The 22,899-nt window shown below is 44.6% G+C and overlaps 1 protein-coding gene and 1 long non-coding RNA gene across 10 annotated transcripts in view; one reads left to right on the plus strand and one right to left on the minus strand.

The window, feature by feature from the left end:
* The window catches only part of Ralgapa2 (Ral GTPase activating protein, alpha subunit 2 (catalytic)), a 272,379-nt gene that overhangs the window by 6,710 nt on the left and 242,770 nt on the right, over positions 1–22,899 (minus strand). For 5 of the 9 annotated variants that reach the window (XR_374469.4, XR_374468.4, XR_003952992.1 and 2 more), the window contains 3 exons: positions 13,781–13,902; positions 5,250–6,637; positions 1,584–1,623 (listed from right to left, as the gene is read on the minus strand). Coding sequence is in view for 3 of the 9 variants with exons in the window: in XM_006499517.4 (XP_006499580.1) it covers positions 12,328–12,359; positions 13,781–13,902 (154 nt within the window). In the remaining 6 variants the exon portion in view is untranslated. Of the gene's footprint in view, positions 1–1,583; positions 1,624–5,249; positions 6,638–11,990; positions 12,360–13,780; positions 13,903–22,899 lie in introns of those variants that run through there. The other 4 variants (XM_006499519.4, NM_001033348.3, XM_006499517.4 and 1 more) reach the window with 3 other exon arrangements.
* Positions 12,701–20,575, plus strand: A930019D19Rik (RIKEN cDNA A930019D19 gene). The gene is made up of 4 exons (NR_040619.1): positions 12,701–12,808; positions 14,291–14,381; positions 18,269–18,442; positions 19,991–20,575. It is a non-coding gene; the product is annotated as an RIKEN cDNA A930019D19 gene (long non-coding RNA).

Consider the following 22,899-nt stretch of genomic DNA (forward strand, 5'->3'; position numbering starts at 1 on the left):
AGTTAGAATTAGAAGCCAAAAAAAGAAAAAAAAAAGCATGTCAGTAAATGCTTAAAGATAGTAGGCAAAGGGATGAATCACTTGCTCATGCTTGGTCAGAACCAAACACTTTAGTCCGCATCCTGAGCCCCCTCTACCAAGGCAGACTAGGATAGTTGGGTCACAGTTTGAGCTCCTACAGATGGACAGGGTAGTGTCAGCTGCCCCACTGAGCAAACCTAAGCCAGCATTTCAAAGCTCTGCAAACAAGAGGCTTGTACACCTAAAGGCAGAGAGTACACCAGATTCCAGTGCACCCATGACTCATGCATTCCTTCAGCCTTTGACTTTCTGCTGGCACACCTTCATCCTGCAGTGGCTCCCCTGTGCCCACTGATGCTCCCCATGATGGATGCAGAGGCAGTAGCTGCAGAATGCATTGGTGAATCTCAAAGGATAAGGATTGCCTTCCTGATACAGTGCCTATACTTGCAAGCTGTAGATAGTACTGCCCCAGCTTGGTCTCTGCTGGAGATGGAAGCCGTGGCTTACTCAAAGCGGGAGAGGGGCCTCTAAATAGAAATCTTTGCCGCTAAATTCCTACTGGGAAGGGTCCTTACAATTCTGTTTTACCCCTTTCTGACTAGAGAACTTGTATTCTGTAGATCCTATCACCTTTGGGGCTGATGTAAGTTAGCCACTGGGACCAGTCTAAAGCTATGGTTAAGAAGAAGAGAAAGGGTAGCTGGGCTAAAGGAATCATGGCAGGCTGCTGGGTTACGGAGGTGTCCTGGGTAAACTACTTCTATTTGTGTTGAGACCACCATAGGAACATACATGATTAATAAATGACAGTTTTCTCTTTTGAGTGGATTTATCATAGGTGCTATCCAAGCATCTCCTGCCTGAGAACCAGAGAACCAGTAGAGCCAGGCCATACTGGAAGAGTTGCTACCCAGTTCTGCAGTGGTGGCTGTCATCCATCTGAGCTATCTGTGCTGGGTCAGGATCCTGGAGCCAGGACAGAAAGGTCATGCTGTGAGGTCACACCTGCCACCTCAGCTTGTTCTCAGGGTCCTAGACTGTGGATCCAGGGGTTTGCCACCCTCTTCTCTCGCCCAGCTTTTTGTCTGCTTCTTCCTCCAGCTGCTCTATTCAGCAGCCTTCCTTGATGACCTGCCCTCCCTGTGTGGAGGCCTTGGCCTTTGGACGCCTCTGCTAAGGCAAGCAGTCAAAGGTTAGGCCAGCACGTGCCTCATCTTATCGGCTCATCTCAACATCCTGCTTCTCCAGGCTTGGCCAACAAAAAAAAGCCCTGTGCCCATGGCTCCCGGCAGCCCCCCACACAAAGGGGAGGTGACAAAGACATTTTCCACGATGGCAGGTGTTGGTGTCAGATTCCACCCAGAGTGTACTTGCAGAAGAAAGACAGGCAGAGCTGGGCTCCACAGGCAGCAAGACATGCAGAGGCAGGAGAGTGGGCAGGGCCCCTCGGGAGGAGACAGGAAGCAGGCAAGGCTGAGGCCAAAGAAGGAGGAGAGCGGGTATGTAAAAGTCAACTAAGGGTTTGGCAGGGGTGGGGGACCCACCAAAGGCAGTCTTACCTTGCTCAAGCATTGCAATGAGACCAGTATGTATTTTAATCTGAAGGGAGAAAAGACAAAAATCCCATGAATGAGAGGGTGGCACGCCCCCAGCTGCAGCTTCATAATGACACACACGGCTGATCCCCGGGTCGCACTAGTCCTAAAGCCTCGTGCATCATTCCTGAACGTTCACTTCAATACTCACTCGATGGGATCCAAAGCCAGTTGGCGCTGTGCTTATAGCTGAGCCCTCAGAAGCATGTGGACTTGAGGGAAGATCTCGGCTTTTGATTCCTTATGACAGGTCCCTACCACCCGCTCCACACCATCTTACTCCCTATACTATCCACATGCACCCTGCTTTTGCTTTCAGAAAGCAGTTCTCTACCCCGCCCTCTCTTCCCTAACTCTCCTGAATTCTAGATTAGCTAGGCCCCTATTGAGGCTGGACATTAGCAGAGACACAAAACATTGTGCACACTGCTATAACTGTAAACTCAGACTTTCTGCTGATCTCATCTGCCAAGGTTGGCACAGCAATTGGACATTTTTTTTTCTAACACCATTTGGGCATTCTTTCTTTTACGCCTCTCTGAAGGAAGTATGTATGTACTTCTATGAAGTTTGATTTTCTATTAAAGAACACTCAGGCCCCAAGTTTTGAGTACTTGGGCTGGGAAGCCATGATCCTTAACCAGCCCTGGATGACCAAATGGCAGTTCCTTGTCCTACTATGACTTGGCTTCTTCTCCGTGTGAGGCGTGAGCAGCTCTGTCTGGGCTAAGGACCTAGTAGGTCCTTTGACATTAATGCAATTTTCTAGATTTCTTATTTTTCCAGTGTGCCATACTGCAGGGCTCCACTTCATCTAATGGAAGACGGCAAGCAGAGAGTGCCTGTGTGCATGGGTCTACCTTGAGTGGAGCGCCTCAGGTTTTCAGAGCCACGCCCCTGATGCCCTCCCAAGTGAGAAGAGGCTCTTTATAACGGGGATCCTTGATCTCACTTTCCTGCAGCCCGCCACCCCCACCCCTACCCCCACCCCGGCCCTGGTTATGCTATGCATACAGGCCCTCGATTGGTGGAAACCCAGAAAGCAGATGGTGCACTAACAATGGAAGACTTGTTTGTAATTGCTGATGAGGACTGGTTTGCTCCTCTCCTGAGGGTCCCCAGACACAGCCTAGTGTGGTGTGCTGGCCCACAAAGACTATCTCAGTAACTGCCAATCCATGGTTGAATTAAGGCAATGCATAGGCCGAGGCAGTTGAAGGCTGCCTTGATTATTCCATAGGGCTCAGATGTCACCTGCTCTTGACATGCAGGCAGGACTCTTGAAGGGTGAGCTCCCAGTTGCTGGGACCAGGGAATAGGCTGTAGCTTCTTAGTACACTAAACAATCCCAGGGGTTAGCACACATACTGCTGGAAGATCTAGAAGAGAGAGCACTGAGCCTGAAGATAAAAAATGAGAAGAGACTGGGGAGGGGGGCACATGATGCCTGGGAGGAAAGAGGCACAAATTATGATCTTTTCCATCTTTCTTTTCATCAACTGTGTCCAGTTGATACGTTCTGAGTAGCATTATAGGCCGTAGTAATGGATACAACAAACAAAAGCCTTGCTTTGGGGGCTATAGCGGATAGTAGGGGAGGTAGAACACACAAATAAGTGGGCACATGTATGTCTGTGGTATCTAAAGGAGAGTCAAGTTAGGAAAGGAGAGTCTTGAGAGGCTCCATGGTGACTTGAGAGACACTGTATGGCAGGGTTACAGTGTGTCTTGGATGAGAAGACATGCCTGGACATCAGTGGTGCTGGCACATCAGCAGCCAGTTCCTTTGCATGTAGGAGAGGGATTCCTGGAGAGAACCCTTCACAGTCTACCTCAGACACTAACCAGCACAGGTGGAGCCAGCTGGGGGCTCATACACAAGAACCTGAGCCTGGAGAAGAATCCAGAGGCCATTTCCAGAGAAGTGTTTTGCTTTTTGGACTTGTGTTGTGTGACTTTATTATTCTAGATATCAACAAGGGTTATCTTTCTTTAATTCAGAAATAACCAAGTATGGTTGGAGATTTGTATTCTCTGCAGTTCAGCCTGGGTTGCTATTTGAGAGCTTGTCAGTTTTTGTAGGGCGTGTTTTTCTCAGCCGCAAAGGAGTACAGTTTGAAGCAAGCTTCTTTTGAGGAAAGCCTACTGTCCAGCATCCAGCATTGACCCCTGGGGTAAATGTGGGCCCCGGGCAGACAAGATGCATGGCTGCCTCTCCCTACATCCTTGTTACTGAACAGTCAGTGTGGAAATGATTAACTGGTTCAAGATAATTAGGAAAAAGAATGATTTTGAGAGTTGGCATGGGTGAGGGAGAAAGACTGAACCAGGTTCCAGCTTTAGGCAAGTGCTAACTATTCTCCCAGCAGGAAGGCAGGCAGAGGAGGATCAGAGCCCTGACTGGGTTATTCAGACCCCTTGGAATGGCTCGGAGGAAGGGAACAGGTGCAGGCAGTGGATGGGGAAGCCTGCACATGCAACTCAACACTGGCAGACCAAGACCGGCGGGGATTTGCCAGCCTAATTAACATCTCCAAATGGCCAAGGATGGCTTCCAGTATTCCCAATCCAGCAGCAGTGGCTATGTCCTGGCTCCAGTCCTGGCACTAGGGTTGGCTTCCCCTGCTTGGTTGTTGGTCTTGCCCATCAACTTTGGTTCTGAACCAGAAAGCCAGGACAGCTGGACCAACAAGCATGGGGAGAGAAGAAAGCACCTGAACTGTGCACTGTGTGCAGGCACACTTGTGTTAGGGACTTAGCAAACAGTTGGGACATTAAGAGAAACTGCTGGCAATTTTCTTCTTGCCCAATATTATGTGAGTTTAGGAACTCAACGTACACATGAATGAAATTATCCAAGTATACTCATGCTAATAAAATAATTTTTAAAAACACAATAAATGCAAAGCTGGAGAGGTGGCTCAGTAGTTAAGAGCACTGACTGCTCATTCAGAGGTCCTGAGTCAATTCCCAGCAACCACATGGTGGCTCACAATATCTGTAATGGGATCTGATGCCCTATTCTGGTGTGTCTGAAGACAGCGACAGTGTACTCATATAAATAAAATAAGTAAATAAATCTTTTAAAAAACACGATAAATGTTACAGCATGAAGGAACTTTGAAAACATGTTATATAAATGACGTCAAGTCATCATATCACCTGGTTGCATTTATATGTCTCAAATAGGTAGAGGCAGAGAAATGAAGGGGGATTAGTGGTTTCACAGGATCGAGGGTAAGGTTTGTGGAAAGAATGAAGACTATGAATGTGTTTTATTTTATTTCTAGGGGAAATGAAACATTCTAGAATTAGTCTATGGAGACAGTTGTACAATCTATGAAAATACTAAAAGTATCAATTGTTTACTTTAACTATATAATTTGTATGATATGCAAATTATATCTCAGTACAACTCCCCCCTCCCTTTTTAAAGCTTTCTTTTTTTCCTTTGTATGGTGGAGATTGAAGCCAGTGTGCATGGTGGTTAAGTATTTACCACTGAATTATACTTCCCTCCCAGTTTAAAACACAAGGCAGAACAGGACAGAAAGTGGTCTGTGAACTATTCTGTACTCTCCATTCCAAAACAACACCAGAATGACTTCAAGATTTAGGGAGAAAACCCACCTGTGGGCCCAGGAAGAGGGGGGCAGCGTAGCGATGAGGTCACGTGGATGTCACCAACAGCCTCTGAGCTGAGCCACTCTACTGACTTCACAGCACCCTCAAAGCAAGAACACTTCCTTCAGGTGACACTACTTCTAGTGCCCAAGGCTGTCTCTAAGATGTCCTGTAACTTGACTTCAGCTTTCTTAATACAACTCAAGAGTGGCCTGTTGAGAGAGGGGCTAGGAGTGTTCTCCCTCTGTGCTCCCTGGGTTTGGTGTCTGTCACTCATGACTGTATTTTTTAATTCCCTGACAAACAACAGCTTTTAAAAAAAGTAGCAGTTAGGTGTGTGGACATTTCTGGGATAGCACTGTGCATCCTAATATGTTCAGAAGGATCCAAGGAAACATCAGAGCAGTGATGGAACTCCGTAGCAGTTTTATTGATAGAAGCAGCCCCCTTGGAGCTGGGGTGGGACTGGGGATATAGTCTATAATGGGCTACTTATGCAAAGTGTATGAACCAGACACACGAGCAAACAGGACGGTCGTGCTGTCTTTAGACAGTCAGGAGGCAGTGTGGGCCTGGGATCAAGGCATTGTCTACTGGAGCTCCTGCCATGCACTCTGCTGAAGTTGGGAGCAGACAATAACTCAATTCACATTAGTTACATTTCTCAGGTGTGTGGGTCAAAGGAGGAGAGCATTTGCTACTGGTACCAAAAGTTGCCCAGGCCATAAACCCAACAAATTAGTCCTTTCTGCCTTTGAGGGGACAATAAAAGGATTCCCCTTGGTCACATGTCTGCTCACTCCTGTGGATTTGTTCCAACACAATGGGTACCCAAAGGCAGGGACCCTGAATGGGTCGAGAAGGAGTCTTGTCTGGGACAGAAAGACCTAAGTGCCAAGGGCTCAAGGAATCCTCTCATTTCAGTCTCTCATGGAGCTGGGCCTGCAGGCTTGTACCACCACATGAGGCTTTTTGAGTGAGACAGGACTCACTCAAAGAACCACTTCCTGTTCCTCGGGTCACTCAGACTCATCCCCCATTGTCTTTTCTTGCTTAGCACCAAGGAGCTCCTGATGGCTGATTCCTTCTCTCCTGCCTGGGAGGTAGCCTCAAGGAAGGCAGGGCACCTTTCTGCTTCGCCCACTTCTATGCCTCTCCTATTAAGTCCTAGGATACTCTTCTGAGGGTGGAGTGACCGTCTAAAACCCTGCCCTGTAGGTTTGTGAGATGTGAGGAATGAAGCTGCTGTCCTGTGGTCTGATTGAGCTGCAGGAGAGGTGTGGGTACCACCAGGATTCTAAGCTGGCCAGATCTTCAATACCTCATTGTGGCCTCCAGCAGGTTGGGGGAACACAGGTAGGTGAAGTTCATCTGGGATTTTATCATTCTATATTCTTTAAGTGGTGAAAAAAACAAACAAACAGGCTTTTGGTTATTCTTTCTCTTCCATAATGCTGTGAACTTTCTTATATGCCAAGAATTCAACATTGGCCATATTAATGCTGTGAATTCCCTCCCCTTCCACCTACCTGTCCTCTTGCAATATTGACTGGCATGTTTCCCCATTTTCAAAACATTTTTTCCACTCAGCATTCTGTGGGGTTTTAAGAGCAAATTTACAGTTTTTTTTCCCCCTGGGTGTCACCCTGAATGTCCCTGGAAAGGATAGCACAAAACATTCCGTCTATCCAACTGCATACTCTAATGCCAGCACAAGAGCTTCATTTGGCTTTGCTTTAGTTTGCTCTTTGCTAAGTGGAAATCCGAGCAAAATCATTGAGTCTTCCAGGAAGCCCCAGCTGCTAAGGCTGCACATGGACCACCTGCAAGGACAGATTGACATGAAGGCCACAACTGCCATTGACAAAGAATGTGAGCCTGGGCTGTCCCAAACCCTGGGCTTGTCTCAGAAAAACTGTAAAGGTTATTTTGAATAAGCTTTAATTGAGGTTCATTTCCAAAACTCTGTCTGAGAAAGATTCTTGGTACCTGCTTGCCATCCCTTGGTAACTGCTTCAGTGTCCCCTGAGCCATAATTAGCAGTTAGGCGGGAAAGATATGCCACCTGCACATAACATCCTGGAAGGAAGCGGGATTGAATGGCTACAATATCTCATAAGAAGCAGATGCTCTGAGGTGCTTCCACAGACACACATTCTAAACAACTCTAATATGCCAGCTCCCTTTCCATCCTCAGAAGCTATGGACTCAAGTCCCAGCACTGGTCAGGGTCTGGACGGCCCATGAGGCTCTTCCCCAATCTACTCAGTCTATCCTGGTCTTGCGGAAGGGCTTTTTAGTTCTCAGGCATCCTAGGTTTTTGGCAGTGTTGCAAAGGTAAAAGCTGAACGATCAGTGGATGGTGAAGGACACAGGAGCTCCTGTTCCCAAGCTCCAGGATCACAAGACAGATGGCACAGCCGACCTCAGGAGAGTCTAAGTCATGGCCAGCAGGCTTACTTTCACTTGTAGTCACATTTTGCTGTGAAGTATCTAGGACTTTTTTTTTTCTTTTAAGACACAAAGCATTCATGTATATCTTTTTTTCTCTCTTAAGACTCATTACCACAAAAGTAGAGACTCAGGTCTTCTCAAGGGTTCCAGAACTTTGTGTGTATCCTTAGGTACCCTTTAGAGGTCTGCTCAGTGGCAGCAGCCTAAGGAAGGCAGAGCTGTCTCAGAGATGTCACATCTGACAGGCTGCAGTATCACTTTCTAGCTGACCAAATGGAAAAATATGTCTCACCTCTGCCTGTCTCCCAGAGCAACAGGAGAGGAGTAACGGAGTGTTAAAAGGATACAGGTATGAATAAGCACAAAACTGTGGTGACAAAGAGGGCCATGGAGAGTTCTCTCTGAAACCCTGAACATCACTTACAAAAGCACCCAGAATCAAGTTTCAGTTACTCAGAGCTGCACTACCCAGCCTGGGGATTAACCTGGCTCCTGGCTCTCCCCCCCCCCCCCCCCCGTCTCCCCACACCAGGCTTTGACCATATTGCTTGTCACTGACCCACTTTTCCTAAGAGAAGGGAGAAGGCAGATGAAATGTAATTATAGGTGTTTGTTCTGCATCTTGCATCAGACCCAACACATCTGTGGTCTGGAGACACACCTGTACCACTTAAAGCAACAGCCTGACTTCTTTCTGTCCTGCTTTCCTATTTTTCTCCTATTGCATGTATTGTAAAAAGGAGATGGCAGGCATTGTTCTTTAAAGAATTTATAGCTCCCTTAGATAAACACATGCACTACAGAGTTACATGTTCTTTAAAAAAAAATAAGACAGAAGTGCAGATGTTCCTGCACTTGTAAGAGTCATATAAATCCATTGTAAGTTGATCACACTAAAATACAATGTTGTGCAAGCTGGGTCTAGGTGATAGAATTAAGAGTGGTTAAGAACTTTCTATCAATAGCTTCTTACCTTTCCAAGAATACATGTATAAGTTACAAGACAAAAACAAAAAGGGGCAGAATTGAACTGGCTGTGTGGAAAAGATCTAGGCTGGGGCCAGATGGCATTGTTGGGGTGGAGGTAGTTATCTATCTACAGAACACATGGCAACATATTGGCCAGGGATAGCCAAGTATGCTGAGGGTTTAAGTTGGGCTGGTTGTGAGCTCTTAAGTAGACAGTGACATAAGAGAACTTATGTTTACAGAAAACTTCTGGGTTCTCTACATGTAATTTTCAAATTTAATTCTGGGCTTTAATATCAACAACAAACCAGCCATATTGTTGATTTATAGGACCATCATCATAGCGTAGGCACTGGTTTGGCATGTCTATATGTGGGATGGAAGGTGAGGGATAGTTGTCAAGCTTGTCTGCAACCTGCAGTTGTTCATTCATGGTTTATGCTTTAGCTTAGTCAAAACTACTAAGAAGAGGCTAGACTTGCTATTCTATGAAGTCCCTTCTACCTCCACATTCTCTGATGTTCTTTGCTGGTTTCCCTAAGCTATGATAAAGCTAAATACATAAGAAGCATAAGTATAAGCTGTGCTATCAATCTAAGCCTTCTTAAGACCACTTTAACAGGGATGGAGGAAGGGAGAATGAGAAAGAGTGGATACCAACTGAGTGATATGCAGGGGATTACCCTTTCAACCTGCATGAAAAGCTTGTTGGGCCAAGGTTGGGCTTTACCTGTCTGTTTCTGGGGGCTAACTTGCTTATTAATTGCCCAGTAAAATATTCCTTCCAGGATCTGTATACAAAATCATAAGTCTGTAAGATGCTGGTATAGTGAGCACCCATGCATGGTGTAAGATGCTGGTATAGTGAGCACCCATGCATGGTGGCCTCAACAAGGGGAAGCTGGTGGAACTTCTTCATCCCTTGGGGAAAAGGCCAGTGAACTACAGAACTAGTGCAGCATCTATAACCTAGATTCCCTTTGGGATGTCCAAGGTATAGCAGGATGTCTGTGGCTTTGTGAATTCATTCATTGGACAAGGTTAGGATTTCTGGTACAGTGTCAAAAGCTATTGTAGTGAAAAGCAGGAAAGAATGACAAGTCTATTCTACGAGACAGATGACCACAATCCTCCTTTCCAAGACACCATCCAGGCACACATCTGAGAAAGAGGAAAGTGTGCAGCTTTGGGCAGTGGCAGCATCTTAAGACTGACCCAGACTAATCTGGTTTAAGCCTCAAATATGACCTATATTCAAGCAGCAGATAGGGGATCAAAGTCGGGGTGACACATTTTCTCCCACTTGCTCTGTTATCCTGGAGCCTTTCCACCTCGCCTGTCACAAAGGAAGGAGAAAGTACTGCTGACTCTGTATTGGAGAAATCAAGGGCTGTGTTTTTGAGACTAACAAATAAACAAAGACCTGTGCTCCCTCTGCTGGCCCTCCTCAGCAGTATTGAAGTGGGCAGTAGCCATAACCAGTGTTGGCATCTCAAACAAACACCAGCCAATCCAGGGACACTGAGAACAAATCTCCTTGAACTTGGTTTTATACATTCCTTGGGATAAAAACATTCTCACCAACTTCTGACCATGATAATTTTAAATGCTGAAAGTTAGATTTTACATGAGACAAACCTACTGTTCTCAATTGCCAAATTGACAGCTGTGACCATAACAGAAATTTTGGGATTCACTTATCAACAGACACAAATGGACTACTCCAAGTAAGGTCCAGACACAATCTTTAGAGCAGCTTCAGGGGGTGAAAAAAAAAAAAAACCAAACCAAAACCACCCAAAAACCCCAGCAATAAGGAAACCCCCATGCAAGTCCAAACAAGTTTCTTTCCCTCTTTTTGTTCAGTAAGAGCCGCTCCCAAAGGTAAAGATTTACACTATATCCCTTTGGATAATGTCAAACACCAGACTGGATTCTCCAGGTCATTAGCATGCAGAAGAATGACCTCATGGTGAACAGATGCACTTGGCTGTGAGCTGCAGTGATTACATCAGTCCCTCCCCAGCACTCGAGGGTGCCCATTCCAGTTAACCCTTTATAGTCCTCTCTGCTGCTCCCCTTCCGTGATAACATGAAAACACAAACTTAGCACTCTACTCCCATAGCTCTGTGGGTTAAGAATATACAAATATGCATGCATAAAACATATAAATGTTAATATCAGCTTCCTTTTCGATTATTTATTACTTGCCAATATGGGAAGGGATCAAATTGCAAACTGCAGGCAGGGCTAGGTAAAAAAGCTATCCAAATACCTTTCATACAGAGTATTATTAATTCTAACAATAGATGCAACAGATACCAAGGGCTGCTTTAAAATAGCATTTCTGGTTGGGAGATGAATTCTCCTTTTAAAGGAGTTGACAGAAGATGAACTCTTATATTTGAGTCCCATGTCCCTATTCAGAGCTCATGGTGTACCTTGGATAGAAGTACACTCACTCATTTGGGTGCTCTGGCTCCTAGGCCTCTGTGGTCAGGGAGTGTGGCAGGCACAGGCTTTTCCCATCAACAGAGTCTATGGTCAAGCTCAGCTGCACATCTCTCTACAGTGGGGCTGTGCTGCTCTCTGGCTGTGCTGTATTATACAGTGCAGTACCTTCCTTAAAGACTGTATCCTAGGGAAGCCTGTCATATGTATGTAAAGCGCTTGGGCGCCCACGTCCCTGCTTTGATGATGTAAATGGCCACAGACAGTTTGACTGGACCCTGTGTGTAAGAAGTTCAGGGTCCATTTTTCCAGGTGGTCTGGAAGAACAGACTTCACCTCAGTCTCTGAGTGTAAGTTGGCTGGGCTGGGCTCATCTGGTTTTGACTGTGTTTGTCCTAAGAAAATAAAAAAACCACTATGAATAAGTGAAAAGTCTTTTCCTCTGTGAAAATAGGGGTGAAGCTGCACATACACCAGGAAGAATACAGCTCTGAGAGGTGCCCCTGCACAGATGAGGCTGTGAACCCCATTCTCACTGCACTGCCCTCACACTGCAGTTCAAATAGATTGCATTTCTATCTCTTTCCTTATCACTGTGAAGGGCAAGCAGAAGTTGTGAACATGACGGGATGCGGTGCTGATGTTGATCTGAAGGATAAAATCCATTTGCTTTGGTGTTCTATATTTGGTTTCTTGCCCCATATATAAAAGTTCTAATGTCTGTCCTGACAAGCTGTTGGAATTTTTACTAAATAATTAAAGAAAAAAAAAACAGGACATTCTCTAAAACAAAACAAAACAAAAAACAAAAAAACAAAATCTACCCTTCTCCAAAGTGGTCACACAAATCAAAATGCTCCTACAGTCCTAAGAACTGAATTGGTTGAACTTTATTTATACAGAGGCTAAAATATACATAGAAAATAACAGCCATCATTATTTCAATAACATTGATCATCATCAACTTTAAAAATAAAAAGTTAGGAAATATAAACATTTATCATTTCATTTTTTTCTTTTATTTTTAAGAAATGAAATGTTTTCTTAGAAGTTAAAAAAAAAAAAAAACAACAAAAACAAAACCAAAAACAAAAAAAAACAAAAAAAAAAAAAACCAAGAAACAAACCCAAAACCAAAGCCTCTGCTGAGAAACGCCGAGTCCCAGCGTCTCCAAAGGATGGGAAGAGACTGAATGGAGCTGGAAAGCATTAGCTTGCTGTGGATTCCTCCTGTTCTTTCACTGAAAAATTAGACACAATTTTAAACCGCTAGCCAGACTGGGTATGAAATCTTCATTTCCCTTGAAACAGATTTTTTTCTTGTCTTAGATAGAATGCTGGCAGAGCGTATAAAAGAATTCAATTCACAGCTGTTCTACTTTTTTTAATGTAAGAAACATTAATCAAAGCTTTAAGTTATAAGCTTTTCTCATGTTGCTCAGTATCCCAGTTCAACAAAGATCAATAGAGGCCATCCCTGTGTTTCTCTCGCCTCACCAGGAAGCAGAGGCGTGATTATGTAAATGGAGCTCTGCACCTCTGCCAGCTTGCTTATCTCCCAAGCCTTCTGCCTGCTGCTCCTGGCTTCCCAAGCAAGTGCCTGCCTCTCTCTCTTATCTCCCAACAAAGCTCCAAGAGGCACGGCCTGAAGCCAGCGATGTTAAACAATGACGCATGGCTGATTTTATTTGTAAGTGATTTATTTCACTGAATTTAATTTTTTTCACTTTGTGTGTAAGATATTTGTTAACAAGTCAGCACAGGAGAAGCAAGCCTGGTTCAGAAGCAATTAACACAGGCTAGAAATCTATTAAGCATCCTTATAGCTATGCTGAAACCAGGGAAGGTGAGGGAAGCCCCTCATTGAGATTTTCAACATGCTGTACACTAAATATTCCACTTACTGTCTGACAGGCAATTAATCTGTAACAGCACATGAAAATAATTTACCAGTAATAATTTTATTCTTTAAAAAAACCTGTAATAATCATACCAACAATTTAAGTGGCAGGACATACTTTTTTCAAATTGATAGTATTATATAGAAATAGTATGTATCTAAAAATAAGGGAATCCATGGAAAATTCCACTGACCTACTAAATGAAAGCCATTATAATTTACTTTCTAAAGGCTCCACACCAGGTGCTGCTGTGGTCAGTGGCTTGTCCACATGACACTGGTGTACGAGGCCCTCTGTAATGACAGGCCTGGGGACACTGTCCTTCCCTGTCTCTGGCAGTAATCCCTGACCCTGGTATCTCAGCAGCATAATCCCCATTTAGCATTAGAGCGACGGCTTCAACTGTGAGGAACTCTTTTCTGATAAGTATGCAGTGATTTGGGCATCGCTTTTAAACACCATATTCCCAGCTCAGCAAGAAACTCACACTCCTGAATGAACCGGAGCACATTATTGAGAAAAAGTTCATTAACCTTGCTAGATTCGAGGGTTAACAGGATAGCAGAAGAAAGGAACACAGCGAACAGCTCGGATACAAAACAAATTAAAATGAATGTCATCATTCCTTTTGAAATTCATTAGTTGATTCAGAGGGGGAACGTTCTTCTTAAATTTGCAAGCATTTATCTGTGAAAAACAGGTGTACATCTGCTACTCAATACGTCTTAAGCGGGAGGGAGGAGAATCATGTAGACACTCACCCGTTCCACTGACAGAGTAGCTGGGAGAGGGAGAAAAGACTTGAGCAGCGAAATCCTCAAATGTCATGACTTCCCGGTGGTTTTGAATTATTGCTTCCAGATACAGAGCTCGCTCTTCGTAGCTTCGGTAATTAGTTAAGGAGACAAACACACGTGCAATTTTGCATGCAGAGCAGTGGGTGATTTGTTTTAAATGCAGTTACTCAGCTTTCCCGTTCTAATGCTCATCACTTACCCTTGGAAACTCTTCAGCATTTTGCCAGAAAATTAAATATTTGTCACATATAATAGTGAGATGCTAGTTCTTAAAACCTAGGTTTCTTTCAGGTAACATCATATATAATATTACACACACACACACATATATAAATATAAAATGTTACAAAATTATAGCAAAGTGCTGATTATTATACCATCTCGAAGGCTGGCTCAAGCCAGGAGAGAGGTGGTCGAGTAGACCAACATTGGAATGGTATGGCGTGACAGCCTTCCTCTTCACTCCGGATCTAGGTAACAAGGATTCTCATCTCAATCTAAGGACACAAGGAACTGATACTTCAAGTAAGAGCTGGTGATGTAGTGGTGAGCACTTTCAACAAAGGTAAGAAAACATAACCTAGTGGGAGGAGGAGGCTAGGAGTTATATTCTGCAAGGGCAGCAGAGCCTCTAAGCAGGGTAAGTGATGAGCATTAGAAAATGAAAATGGAGATGGACGGAGATTGTAGCAAATGGTATACAGTGCAACTGCAAAAAAATAAAAAGAGAGAAACCATTGCCGTCTAATTAAAGCTGCAGTCTGGAACACACAACATTCAAATGTGTAATCAAAAACCAGTCACCAATAAAACTTACAAGCGTAACACGCTGAAGCAACTTTCCAGCTGTCTTAATAGGACCCCTGCTTGTGGCAGCCTTTCACAGGGCAGAAAGCAAATCTTCCCCTTTGTGTGAGGCTTCTGTTTCCTCTGAAGGTGAATCATGCACTTCCAATAAGAGGAGCAGTCAGAATGATCTGACAATGAATGGAGGCGCTACACATATAACTTTAGGAATTAGCACTGGGGGAAGCCAGCATGATGTCTCATTTTCCCTTCCTCATTACTGATGCAAAAGTTAAAGGATGTGTTTTGATTATTTTGAAAAATTGTGCGATTTCTTCATGAACACAAAACCCAGAGAATGTAGATTCCCCTTAGATTTTTATCTTGGGCTGCAAAGAAACATGATTCTGTATGTCTCACACTCTGTGTGTCTTAAAACAATCCTTTCACGATAAGTTGGGAGTGATTATGCCCTTCCAAGGAGTTTCTCTAGAGCTTGTTTTAAAACTGGAGCCGCTTTCCTATTTTCTTTTGGTAGAGTCTTGATACTGATCTCCAGATGCAGGTTCTCTCCCCACTCCTGTATCTTCAGGGATGGAGTCACACCAGGAGGGGACCTGAAGCTCTCTGGAGCAATGCTGACTACCTGGGAGCTACATGACTACCACAATTTCAATGTTTATTAACTGAGGTGCAAAAGGAACAGCTATGCTTCCCTGCCCCATCTGTATATTTCAAATAGTTATCAAGTCAAACTGCAGATACAGGATCTGGTGCAGGCACAAATGTAGAACGTAATGTTGGGATATGCTTCATGCTAGAATTTCCCTTAGAAACTCTTAGAAAAAATGGAGACTATGCACTGGAAGCTTTCAAAAGTGGCCCCTCTGAAGATACATGATTTTTTTCTTTGGATGGTCACAACAGTCCCAGGCCTGGGCAGTGTGAGCTAGAGCTGGCTCCTGGGCTGCAGGCTGAACTCCTGGTGACTTGCCTTAATGAACAGGCTGCCAAACTTCCTCAGTGAGAGGCGCCTGCTCAGGCCCAATTCTAGAGGGACCCACTAATGCCATTCACATCTCATTATGAGCATGCTCATTCTGTACAGCACTTGGCTGTCACCACAGAGCGGCCCTCCGTGTATGGCCCCAGCAAGCCGCTGGTCCGGGGAACAGCAGGATGTTAGGCCTGAGTGGCCGTCTGGCGAACAGGCCCTCTGACACTAAGCTGGCACGTGCTGGCCCAGCAGGGGCTGAGCCAGGCGTGACAAATTACTCAAAGAGCTGAGCTAAACTTATGGTTGACAACCACCTGAGCCTTCAGACTGCTGTGGCCCACTGTCAACGCTCAATTCATGGCTCCCCCCACAACCCCCCTTCAGTACAGTCTGCTTGTGGGCCTGGGTTAGAGCAAGCATGGCCTTCTAAAGACTTGCCACACTCTACCTAGTATTGTCCTGCTGTTTCCTGAAAGGCCCCTCTGCATCTAACACATCCCCATACAGAGCTGGGGACAATGGTGACCAACACAGAAATGTATGTGCCCTTTGATAGATTTTCTATGGAAGACTTCTCTGGAAAGTAGCCTTCTTAATCAAACTCACAATCAAACATACACAAGGACTGGTGCACACAGATCTCAGATGGCTGTCCATCATCCTCATCCTGAATGACACCACCCAACTGTCAAGGGGCCGGTCCTTGTCACGACTGAGAGGTCTGGACTCTTAGGAGGAAGTCCAGCACTGCAGTCACAGGAAGCAGGCATCAAGTTTTGGGATTCTCCCACCCTGAATGTTTATGGTCTGACTCTTGTCTCTATAGACAACAGAGAGAACCAAAACTGCTTCCAGAATTGGATACCAAAGGAGGAAATGATCTTTCATAGGAGGATTGCCATTCAAGCCCTAGACTGTTACATGTCACACCCATTCCCCACTGCTCTCTCAGCAGTGTTAACTAGCATGTGCTGTCATTGAGACAAATATCCATGGTGGGTTGAGCAAGACTAAAAGACATCAAATGCCACTCACTTGGGTTGAAGCCAGTGCATGTTAAATACCACAACAAAGAGAAAGCAAGTATCATTCTAGCTTGAACAGTGCTTTGAGCAGACAAGAACACATGAATGCCCCAAATAATTTGTTTAGTAATCTTATAAATATAGCCCTGGTTTAATTTTTGAGACATGAAACTTGCTGCTTTGGCTACAGTGGCTGGTGAGTGAGCCATCAGGTCAGTTAGTCTCTATGCTCCCATAACACACTGGGGTTACAAACTCATGCTGCTGAGCTCAGCTTTTAGGTGGCAACTGGGGACCTGAACTAAGGTCCTCATGTTTTCACAATAAATACTATACCCCAAGGATCTTAACTAACTGTATTGAAACTATGAGCAAAGGTGAATGGGAGCAATATTGTCTGACACTTACTATCCACAGAACTTCAAAAAAGGAAAACAAGATATGCCAGTATACATCAAAATGACTATAAGACCCTCCCCAGGCATATGCAGGTAGCTGATGAGGCACTAAGCCAGGTATCTGACGCCCATTTTAACACTAGATACTGCTTTCTCCTCTCCTGAAAGTACCCAAAAACACAACTTTTAATTCTGTTCTGAATGACTACCTCATTAATATGGTATAAATACTTTCAAAGGAGCAGTTTGTTTCTTGATCACTCAACTCAGAGGACTTTCAAACTACTAAGCAGAAACCCATCCTGTATTTGTCATCTCTTACCCTCTCAGTGGGGTTCTACTGAATAGCCCAGTTGGCCTGGAATACGCCATCCTCCTGCCTCTACTTGACAACTGCTTGGGATTACAGATAGGAGCTGCTATGCCTGGCTGTATTTGAGCTTCCTTAGCAAACTACTCCTACATTTTTTTCATACAGGTTGCACAAGTTATTAATATTCTGCTGGGCTGTCTCCAGTGGTTATAATCAATAGATACCTTGCAGACTCTGCTGGGAATCCAAACCTAGACTTCCAACTTAAGTCATTCTTATTTGATACTTTAGAACAGCAACAGCAGGTTGATAAGGAAGGCGCTTGCTTCTGGTGAAAGGCCTAGGTTTTAGTTTGGGCACTTTTCCTCACGAGATGGGATAAGGGATAAGCTGCTCCAACTTGCAGCTTCAGTTGCCATAGAGGTAAAGTGGGCAGATTAACGGAGTCCTACCTGGAAGCCCTCTGCTAAGGATCCTATGTAAAAGAGGCAGGTAAGGATGCATGGCCTGCTCTGGGAACACTGCAATGGATGAGCTGGGAGAACCTCTGGTTAGACTCTGCAGCCACTAAACTACATTACTGATTGGAAAATGTTAGCTCAAAACCATCAGGTGCTTTCTGGTATCACAGTTACCCTACATTAGAGCTGGGATGAGAATCTAGTATTTCTAACTTTCACTATTCTTCGTAAAGATCATGGATTCCAGAATACATGGGTTAGGTTCAGGATTTCATGCAAGGTTGGGAGCTAAACTCCCAATAAGGACAAACTACCCAACTTACATGTATATGAGCACAATAAACAGCCTACAATGTAAACCTGAGTACACAGAGAGCATGCTGACTGCATGAAATACAGAAAACACAATCCCTCCATTGTAATCTCCCTCTTCCCTCTCCCATTTCCTTCTGCCTCTTCTCTCCTACCTCAGGTTCTGTGGTGGTTGACTGTTCAGCATTTCCATCATCTGTCCTGTGCTGGTTGCTTTTTTTTTTTTTTTTAATATTTGGAACCTGTGTTGCTCAACCCATTTCTACATTCTCCAAGTCTGGACATGCATGATATTCACGCTGGCCTGAGGGGAAGACTGCCTCTTGATATTGGGGTGAGTGCCATACCAGTCAGTTCATGTCCTTATCCTGAAGCTGCATAACATTTGCAGAAACTTATTAGTGACATAAACAAGCCCAAAGCTAGCTGTCCCCACGGCTACCAGCCTTCTGACTCTCTAGTAGCCACCTGCGAAGGAGAGGAAGTCATGATTCAGAACTGTCAGAGAGGTGTCACATGCTCCCCTGAAGAATTCTGGCACCTGTCCCAGTGCTGACACTGTTTGGTCCCCCCTTAGTCTATCACGGGTAACCACCATGCCATCACACAGCTAGCTCCCGAATTAGTTAGCTTTCTGGTTTGCTGAAAAGGACCACAGAGTCAAGGGCTTACAGATTTTCTCTCTTACTAGTTCTGGATCCCCAAACAACAGAGCTGTACTCCCATCTGTCCCCTGAGGAGCTCTGGGAAGTTCTGTTCTCTTTCCTTTAGATGCCAGAAACATGTTTGCACTCATGCTTGTATGGGCACACGACTTCCTCTTCTTTGTGTGTTGATCAGCAGGACACTTGTCAGGGAATTTAGTGCCTACCCGGAGAACCCAGGAGAACTCCTATCTCAAGACCTTAACTCACTCATAGGTCCCAGTGATTCTGATACAACTGCATTCATCCCTATATCACAGTTGCTGCTACTAAGTCTTCTACACAATGGTTATTGGGCTAGTATAAAACACTTATTCTTTGCACACCTGAGGAAGTAGGCGATACATTTTGGGGGCATGTGGCATACATACATTTTGAGAGAAGATGAAAAAGCAGAAAAGGTGGGAGGAGTTGGGGACAGAACAGCCTGGTAGAGGGTCACAGTTGGAATCAGAGGCCCTGATCTGATGCACCTCTGATCCCTGACACTTGTAGGTACCTGCCACTAGGCAGGATACACCATAGGTGGGTTCAGGTAGCCATGCCTCACTCTAAATAAATAAGTTAAATTCCAAAATGACCAGCATGGGAGCAGATGCAATTATACTCTAAAGCCATACATCCTTTCCACAGAGAGTCTGTTTGTCTTTCAGCAGAATGCAAATTTCAATGTTAGGACTATTTAAGATTGCAAATACATGAATCATTCAATGTAAATGTCACAGCCTGGTGACATGAAGAGGAGACTTGACTGAATAATGCAATTGCATGAAGTAGATGCTCTGGGAGAGGAAATGAAACACATGGAGGTATGAGATATTAGATTAGGTCTCCAGCCCTAATGATACACTCCTGGAGGGGTTAGCCCACGATGGCTCAAAAAGAAGAAAACGCCCATATAACTAAGTTTAAGAGTAATTCTGAGGAAATGATAAGAACAAATGGAAACGGGGGAAAGCAGATTTTCCTGGACTATTAAATTAGACTTTTGGAGGAGGTCTGCTCTCACATCCCTAGGTCATCAGCAAAGGAATCGGAGGCTTCCTCTCAGGATCTGAGGCACTCCAAGGATGCCATGGATTTGATCCATAAGAAGTGGTCAGCTCTGCTCTTCCCTGGGGTCTGGCGGGTGAGAGCACATCTTTAATCACTGCCTTTCCCATTTCTGTCTTCTCCAGTTCTCCTGGAGCACCTTACCACCAACACGTGAGAAAATGCCCAAGACCCATCCATCAAAGTCTCACTGCAGTAAAAGTGTAACTGACAAGAAAATTAGTCATTCTGCAAATTTCAGTTCTTGAGAAAGTGCTGTCAAATCAGGTGAGAAATGACTCAACAGGCTACTTGGCTGATGAAACCCATCGGAGAAAAAAGGGATCAGTTGGAATGATTGATGTCTGAGAGTTCTGGGTGTTCCTGCCAATGGCTTGATTTCTGGGAGGAAGGAGTCAGCGACATTTGGATGGTTTCCCTTTCACAGGCTTCACTCATCCCAAAGATCTATGGTAGAAGCTAAACATGTACTTTAGACTGTAATCACAGCAGTGACCACTGGGACTCATCTGTTGACATTTCATATTCATGAAGTGTTGACTAAGAGGAAGACAATTAGAGATGTTCAGCACCTGAAAATGCCTTGAGTCCAGTTTATGGCAAAGCCTCAAAGAGGAGATGATTAAATAGGAATACATGTGGACTTCTAGCTCTATCATCAGCTTGCTACGTGAAAAATTATTAAATAAAATACACTCTAAGTATTATCTAGTACAATGCAATTGGACTGAATTATTTAATAATTATTGGACAAGTACTCTGATATTGAGGACTAAAAGCTATTTCCATTTAGTCTACAAATTAGTTTATATCTAGGTTGATTCTAAGAATAAAATGAACACCAGGGGTAGTGGCACTTTTCAGATGCATACAGGAGGATGGAGGCAGGAGGCTGAAAGTTCAAGGCCAGCCTGGGTTGTAGAGTGAATTTGAGCTGCTGCCTATGATTGGCCCTCAGACTCTACAGAAATCATTATCATGATCATAAGTTCTCCAATGACTTTCTTAACTTCATTTCTGAAAGCAACTTTAAGGAAATGGCAGCTTTTTTGTGATGTTTACAAACTCTGAGCTTTAGTTAAAATTTTTCCTCTTCCTTCTATACACTTAAAAAATAATAAAGGTGGGACGATGGTGGTGCACGCCTTTAGTCCCAGCACTTGGGAGGCAGAGGCAGGCGGATTTCTGAGCTCGAGGCCAGCCTGGTTTACAGAGTGAGTTCTAGGACAGCCAGGGCTATACAGAGAAACCCTTGTCTCGAAAAACCAAAATAAAAAAATAAAATAATAATAATAATAAAGGTGGAGGCTGGAGAGATGACTCAGTGGTTAGAGCACTGGCAGTGTGCAGGGGTGTCCTAACACCTGATCGATAAACAGAGCTGCTGATCTGTACCTGAAACCAAAATGCACCACAGACTTACCAGAGCAAGACAGTAACATTGAAGCTGTGGAACCCCAGCTGGAAAGCTGGGGGAATTCTAATATCACAGAGGTCCTTGGTGTTTCAAAGCAGCAAAACTGCTGTCACTTGATATTAAAGGAATTGATGCTATCCAAAACAGAATGTGTGGGAAATGTTCACTAAGGCAGGAGCCACACTGGGCAGAGAGAACTGAACACCATGGCAGAGTGCAAAGTACATCTTCATCTGTAGCCCTAGGACCAGCTACTGTCCTGTGGGCATGGCTGGCTTGGGCAATACCAAAATGCCAGAGGAGGGTGGGGTGGCATTTCATCTTGTTGGGACAGTGGTTTGAGGCAGCTGGGAGAGAAAAGCTCTTCCTTCACATCTTTGCATTTGATCCAATGTTTGAGAGGGGTTGGGGGGGGGTGACCTAGGAAATTTAATCGAGCTGCTCAGATACTTTGATAGGAATTTTGAAGAAGAGGGAACACTGAGAATGAAACCCAGGGTCTCACACATGGCAACCAAAGGCTCTACCACTCTAACCCCATATCACAGCTTCCCTGGTAAAACATCAATGCTTTGCTTTTGAACTAGATCACAAAAATTCCCAGAGGCTGCTGAAATGGTGTTGATTTTACAACAGACTCAATGGTACTGTTCCACACCCTCTGCTGATCTTGGCTGGAGGCTGTGCAGGGACTTCTTTTAAACAGAGCATGACCTGAAGAAGGAATATTGTGAGTGGAGTGGATGATTTCCTGGTGACTCCTGAGGAGACACCACGTATTTCCCAATCCTCAAGTGAAGCTCACTGGGCTGAAGACGATGGTGGTTGTGCTTTCCTGTGACACTTCTTGGTGCTGAAGAAGGGACATTCTCTCTCTTGATACTAGAGGGATTCTAGAAGGACAATATGAGGCAGAGTCCAGCACGAAGCTCAGATATAATTGATGGAGTATTCTGGAGACAGACAGTGTACAGGATTCCTCCTCTCCTTATCTTCTTTCTCCTTCTCCTTCTTTTCCTCCTGTGCAGAGGATGGAACCCAAGGCCGCTATATATGAGGCAAGTATGCTCAAATGAGTTACAGCCTTCTCTAAAGGCAACTACATTTCAGGGTGCATTGCAGCAGCCCACCCTAATGGCAAGGATTCTGCTTTCTGTGGCACGAGCCATGCTACATGCTGAGCAGCAGTGAGGCCCTAGTAGGCGCACCTCAGCTGTGGCTGTATCAGTCATGGGTATAGTGTGCACCAGTATGAGCTGGACTGAGCTGGTGCTTTTCTCTCTGAGTTTGGTAGGTTCTATCTCATTATTCCCAACCAGGCCATCCCTTCTTGGAGCTTCTATGCTCGGGATCTTTTCATGGTGGAGACTGAAGGCCAAGTAGGGTGTTTTGTTCCAGACCTCAAAGATGCAGCCAGCAGCTTGCCTTTCTCGCCTGGTTCTCAGCTACAGCCTGCCTCTTGAGTTCAGAATGTTCCTTTATGTGTAAAATCCCTGCGGACAGAGGGCCAGATCCACACAGCCATTTATAAAATGGAGATGCACAGGAAATCGGTCTCCTTTTTCAGCTCTCCCACTCAGAGAAGAAACAAATGCAAAATAAAGTGGCTAACTGTAT

This window comes from Mus musculus, chromosome 2, assembly GCF_000001635.26.
Source record: "Mus musculus strain C57BL/6J chromosome 2, GRCm38.p6 C57BL/6J".
Taxonomy (NCBI): Eukaryota; Metazoa; Chordata; class Mammalia; order Rodentia; family Muridae; genus Mus; species Mus musculus.